Genomic DNA, 6664 nt, shown 5'->3' with positions numbered 1-6664 from the left:
AGAGTGGGGCGCATGGCAAGGTAAGAGACAAGTTTTGCCTTGCCTTTGGGTATGTGCTGCTTATACTGACATACGCCTGCAGTTTGCTTTTGCTTCAAGATTTCGATTCAGGAAACTTAATCTTTTCTGTTCCTTATGGGTGATTCAGAGTGCTTCAATAAGACATCCCACAGCTGTGCTGGTGGAAGGAGCGGAATTTCTGGAAAACTGGACCCCAGGAAGCTTATAATTCATGTAGAATTGAGAATGCCCACTGCCTTAATTCTAACCCCCCGTATGAATGGATGTGGAGGCAAACGCCCCATCTGCTTTTGTCGCGTACAGCACAACATCCCTTCACCTTCCTGTGGCTGTGCCTAGCTCTCTATCCAGCTCTTTAATAAACATCCCTGTAAGCAAAGTTTCCAGTGCCTCCCACAAATGTACCAGCCATTGGAGTCTCAGAAAGCACAGTCGTAAGACTACACCAAAATAAGCTTTATTGCAAGAAAAGTGTCATATTTGATACATAGACCTACAAAAAACGAACACAACCAAAACCCTTAAGTTTTTCCTCACAAACACTTGATTACAAATTTACACTGTTTCTCTTTTTTCTTTTTAGTTTATTAAAAACAAACAAACAAAAGGAAACGAAACAAAACGAAAAAGCCCCAAAACCATTGGATATAACTGGTTACTGCTCTTTGGTCAACACAGGTGCGAGAGGAATGACTGACTGTGTGCGCTTTGGCCATTTTGTATCTAAGGCTTCCGTCACTCTTCCGGGGTGAGGGTCTCCACAGACCAAGAAAGTGGAGGTGTGCTCTTATCAGTACCTCCTGGTGTGGCATCTTTTCAAATGGCTAAAGCAAACTAAACATCAATTCATTTTACAAATGTATTTCATACACAATAAGCTATGATAAAATGAGGCATATGGTGTATAACTACAGTATTAATGAAAATTCTAAAAAAAAAAAAAAAAACATGGGTTTTTTTTTTTAAAAAAAAAAAACATCAACATATATTCCTTGGCTGCATGGCATGATTGTTTGCACACATGGCAATCCTGAAGTAGCTTCAACATAATAAATGCACCATTTAATCTACGACAGCACCAAACGCGACAGAACGCCAGGTGTTCCTGCTCAGAAGGAACGGCGGGTTCTTCAGCTGCCTAGGGGATCACAAGTGCACACAGCACGCCCTGGTAAGGATGAGGTGTAGTGGGAGGCACGTGTGGATCCTTGAGGTTATGAGGAAGAAATACAGTACAGTTTGGCCTGCGATGCTAACGGTCTCACAAGCAGTCAAGGTATTTTGCTACAGTGGTCGAGTTTCCTCTCCTGTTGTCTGGTGAATCTGGTGATGTTGAACTATTGTCACGTGAGCTGCTCTGGCTTTCATTTCCTTTAGACAGGATCAAACGACTTCCACATTTTTTTAAAATTATTGATTATGTGGCCCATTCAGCTCCGCAAGACTTTGTTTGAAATAGTCAGGTGCATACCAGTTGGAGGTCTGGCAGAAAAACTAAAGGAAAACATCTCTTGAATGTATTGGATTTTTTTTTTTAAAGCACCTCTAAAAGAAATAGCTCAAATTTATAAATCTAAGAAAAACAAGTGAGTTTCCCTTTTTGTTTACATAGTTTGTTCATTTCTCCATATATTACTGCATTAAAATAAATAAACATCTATATTTTTTTTTAATTAGCAACTATAGCAAAATACCCAAAGTGTTATAGACTGCTAACAGGAAGAAAGCTCACATTATTTTTGTGCATTTAGTGCCATATGCTGATCTCTTGAACATTTAGGTTTTTTTTTTTATATATTTTAAAATGAAGTTATATAAAAAATACAGTAACTATGTTTGCCTTTGCACTCAAATCTTTGGCCATACCAGAGTCTAAATTATCCTTCCCTGTGAGGGTCAACATTCCGAAGTCTGATTCAGGGAGGAAAGGAATAGAAGTCATTCGTTGTTTGTTTGTTTTTTTTGTTTTTGTTTTTGTTTTTTCCTCTTCAAAATTAGTCAGTGACATTCCAAACATTTCTGAAGGCTGGCTGTGCTGGGATCTGAGCTGGGACCCAAGTCTGCAAAGGACTAATACAGTTGAATCTGCAACCTCATTCTGAGAGCCTCCCCCAGCACCCCCAGGAGGTAGTTGTCCTCATTGTGTTCCTCCAATTTCTTCAGTTCCTTCTTTCCATAGAGAGGGATGCTGGTGATTTCCAGTGTGTAGGTGCCGGGAGCGAGCTTCCTTTTGGCCGTGTGCAGGTAGCTGAGTCCATTCCTTTGGTGGATTCGGAAGATGCCTTCATCGTTCCCTTGGGAGATGACGTAACGGATGTGGTTGTTGAGGGGCTCAATGGCGGGGACCAGTTCTAGGATGTGCTCCTTGGAGCCAAGGCTGGAGAGGTTGAACTTCATGTTGACTGGGCTGTCCATGGCAACGCTTTCTAGGCTGATTTGCTCCACCTGAGGGAAAGAGAAAGCACACACTTGAGTTTGTACAGGGCACAAGGTGGACTCAGAGGCCATCTGCAGTTGACAGGTATAGTCGCAGAGGCGGGTTGAGGCTACTCCCTGTCTGGCCATTTGCTGTCTGCAAAAAAGGCTATTGTAAGTTCCTTTCAGGGTGGGGAAAGGCTTCACCCTGCAAGAGGATGCCCTGTAAATCTTCCTAACTCTCACCCAACCTTGACGAGATCATTAAAGTTAAAGGACTTAGGCTACAGACAATAGTCACATATCAGGTTCCTTTGATGGGTTTATACAATAGTATGCTTAAGATTAACTTCTAAGTTAAGAGTCACTTTTCTTTGGTGGTCACTGGTAGTTTGTCTTTGTTTCAGTGGCTGTCCCCATAGGCTGTGTGTATATGAGTAGCACTAATTGTATCCAGTGGCACACTGACTAATCTTGTGTTGGGGGGGGTGTCTCTTCAGGGAGTTGGAGGGGACAAATGGGGGTCAATATGTAATGATGCATTTTGTACACATGTGAAATTCTCAAACAAACATTTTAATGGAAAAGCACAATTTAAGACATGAGTCTAATTTTATCTTTTGTGAGGTCAAAATGAGAAGTCTTATTGCTATTCAACAGCAGGCCCCGCTCCCAGGGAAATTATCTCTGGGCTGTGAATTTTCTAGAAGCCTCCCTATTCAGATGCCTTGGAGTCATCTGCAGAGTGGGCCAGAATTGGTAAAAAGCAGGGCTCAGATAATATGAACCAAATTTGTCACTTGGGGTGTGTGGTTTTATGCTTCAGTGAGGTTATGGTTACAGAGGCTTTGAGGAACCCATCATTATTTAGACAGAATTATGTTCCATGTACCACAGTGGGAAGGCTTTATATTTTGATGAGCAATGTGTCATGATTAAGCATCAGGTTGGATACTTCAGTCTACTTAAAAATACATGTAACACTATTTTGAAATAGTATCAGAGATTTTGGGGCTAAATTAGTATGGTCCTATAGATAAGAAAAGGTTCTAAGACCCAGAATACTGAAGCACAGCCAGTTATATATATGTGTGTGTGTGTATATATATAAATATATATATTGAGAGAGAGAGAGAGAATTTAAGAAATGAGCTTTGTATGTGTGTGTATTGATGGGGGCAATTCTAAGTAATATTAACTAAAAAGAGAGGTGACTGGTGACATGATACTTACTGTCCCTGGCCTCTGGGGAAATCTCCAACATGCCTACATATGGGTTATGAATCACTGAGGGGCACATCAGGCCCTGCTACAAGCACTTCACACAGTCATGCTCTGCAGCATTCAGAGCTTGAGAGTTTTTATCCTCATTTTATAGGTGAAGGAGCTGAGGAAGAGGTTAGGTGCACACCTCCTAAGAGATACAGATGATCCAGTGGGCAGGGCTGGGGAATGTGTGTGTGTGTGTATGTGTGCAACCTTTTTTCTTTCCCCCTTTTTCTTTGGCAAACAGGGCTTCTGCTCCACATCTACTCACAGCTGAGGCGGGTTCCAGCTCCTGCGCGCTTCTCTTCCGCCGGCCATCTTTCTTGGTGTAGCCGTTGATTTTGCACTCATAGCACGCTTCTGGGGACAGAGCATTTTCATCATCCTCTGCCTCTGTATCCACCGACAGGTACTGTCCTTTGTTGAAGCCCATTCCCGAGACACAGTGGCTATTTATGAGAAGCAAAACATTACCATTAGCCTGGGCAGTCTTTCAGAAACATGGAAGCAGAGGACGAAGCCCTTTTCATCCCGTGGGTCGCAACCCCTTGGATCCGCCTGAGACCATGCGACAATACTGATATTTATGTTATGATTCCCCACAGTTGCATGATTACAGTCCTGAGGTAGCAATGGAAATGAGCTTATGGTTGGGGTAGGCACAACATGAGCAACTGTATTAATCACAAGCCCTGATCTTTGTGGTTCTGTTCTTTGCCACACAGAGGGAAAGATTTCCTCTCGTTTTGAAGCAGCAAAGTTCTTCTGAGGATGAGTGAGTCCTGGGCTTCGCCAGTTCTCAATCCTATTTAGATTGAAGCACTTCAAAGTCGGCTACTTGAGGTAAAAGCAGCTATGGAAGCTTATGGAGAGCCAATGGCAAGGGAAGCTGTTGCTTCAGGAGCCCGAAGCCAGTCCTTACTGCTCAGGCAAAGATTCCTGCTCTAGTGCTTGGTATTTCCGCATTCCTATTTTAGTTACCAGAAGGAGGCAGTGCATTGACTCTAAAGCAAGCCTTGCCAAGCCCAATCTTTTCTGTTATGTGTGACTGTATATCAGTGCTGGACAGACCGGCTCATGTCCCTCAGTGCCTGCCAGATTTGCTTATCCTTTCGAAGATCATCCCTATTTACTTGTAGACTACCATTTTCTGTATCCTTGAGGAGGGCACTCTCGGTGGGGTGGGACCACCAAGCCACACCCAAGCGGTAAGTTCTGCCAAAGTTCAGTTACCCAAGGGGTGGCCAGCCTTGTGGGGAAGGACTGTTCCCTTTCTGGGCAACGTAAAACCAGATGAACAGAGAAAGAGACAAAGTCCTTCCTTAGGGGGTTGCTGGGTCAGTACCTGTGGAAATCAGCGGAGCAACAGAGGGAAGGGAAGGGGAGGAGGTCATTTACACATCTGCTTCTCACAGTAACAGAAGGACTGCCTAAGCTTTGCATCTGGCCTTCCGTCAGGATGAACCAACTTCAGCCATTAGGAGGACCAAAGACTGCAGCAAACGCCTCAGGCTCTCCACAAAGGAAGTGATGCTATACTGCGAGGTAACTAAGTCCCAATGCTCTCTCACCTCTTGAACTTCACATGTAGGGGGTTCCAGTGCCCCCCTTGCAGGGGCAAGAAGCAAGGCTGCCTGAACACTCAGGAGACTTACCCCTGTCCCACTCTGAAGTACCCTGGTGGGCAGCCACAGAGGTAGCCGCCTTCCGTGTTGGAGCAGCCATAGCTGCACGGGTTCTTGGAGGAGGAACACTCATTCACATCATGACAGGCACTGGAGAACGGGTCGAAGGAGAACCCGGAGGGGCAGGCGCACTTGTAACTCCCCAGGGTGTTATAGCAGGAGGCAGAGCCACAGGCCCCGGGGTTGGAGCATTCATTCTCATCTGTTCAGAAAAGAAAAGAAAAGGAAGTTCTTACACAGGGAAGGGGCAGCGGCAAAGGAGATGAAGGTGGTGGTCTCCAAGGGCCTATCAGTTCACAGGGCAGATAACTTTAAAAGAACTCTTAGGACTGACTTCAAGGCGATACGGAGAGTTAATTTAAAAATATTACTCTAAAGTCTGTCTTTGCATGCTTGAGAAAGCCCCAACAACCTGCACTGTCTCTACTTTACCTGTGTTATTGTGAGCACACTGGCAGCCTGTAGGGTCAGATATTTACTGCTTGCCTGATGAATAATTCTTTTATTCTCTTAACCAAGGATTATTCAAAAGCCTATATTTTAGGCAGATCCAGAGAGAGAACAGATTGGCAGGTTCCGGGGTTGGGGGAGGGAGGAAGAGGGGATAGTGGCTATCAGTTACGGGATTTCTATTTCAGGAGCATCGGAGCCTATTCAGGTTGATGCTTGCATACTCTTAGGAGAACACACTAAAACTCTTTCAACTGATACTGTAAAGGGTGAATTTTATGTGATATGATCCAAGTGGCTCTCTATCCGCATTTGTGCCTGGTGGCCCATAGCACTTTCCCCACCTCTTCATGTATATAGGGGAGGGAGTCTCTGAAAAATTCAGAGCCTTCTATGAATAACGATGAAAACAACCCTGATTGACTCCATTGAACTAAGAGTGGCTTTAACTGCTCCAGAATCTGCCTCCTGCACCCTCCCCACCATCGCTTACACAGAGTTCTTACTGCTAAATGCTCAACTCTGTCCCTCAGAAGTCTGGCAGAAGCATAATTACAGGTCTGCTTTCAGTTGCTGTCATCACGGCTTCAAGGCCCTAAGGTGCGTTTGACTTTGGGAATTATGAGCTTGCTGCTAACTGTTTGGTCGATGAGATAGCCCTGGGTGTGACTCCTCTGAGCTTTATTGTAACCCAGATGTCACACTGGGCATGAATCACATCTGTTCTGTGGATTTTTTTCCACTCCTGTATGTGCAGTGTAGATTGTCTGTGCACATATTTCAGCTCAAGTGCAAGCAGGCCCATCTGTGAGTGTGCATACCCGAGG

The 6664-nt window shown here is 44.4% G+C and overlaps 1 protein-coding gene across 1 annotated transcript in view; it reads right to left on the bottom strand.

Moving 5' to 3' along the window:
- Window positions 1-1686: 1686 nt before the first annotated feature.
- The window catches only part of Fbn2 (fibrillin 2), a 213492-nt gene continuing 208514 nt past the window's right edge, over window positions 1687-6664 (bottom strand). The window contains exons 63-65 of the mRNA XM_052155291.1: window positions 5358-5589; window positions 3974-4151; window positions 1687-2466 (exon numbers count right to left, since the gene is read on the bottom strand). Coding sequence (XP_052011251.1) covers window positions 2092-2466; window positions 3974-4151; window positions 5358-5589 — 785 coding nt within the window. The 3' untranslated portion in view covers window positions 1687-2091. The remainder of the gene's footprint in view (window positions 2467-3973; window positions 4152-5357; window positions 5590-6664) is intronic.

This window comes from Apodemus sylvaticus, chromosome 13 (assembly GCF_947179515.1).
Source record: "Apodemus sylvaticus chromosome 13, mApoSyl1.1, whole genome shotgun sequence".
Taxonomy (NCBI): domain Eukaryota; kingdom Metazoa; phylum Chordata; class Mammalia; order Rodentia; family Muridae; genus Apodemus; species Apodemus sylvaticus.
The sequence above is the reverse complement of the archived record's forward strand: the minus strand, read 5'-3'. Positions and strand labels throughout refer to the sequence as shown.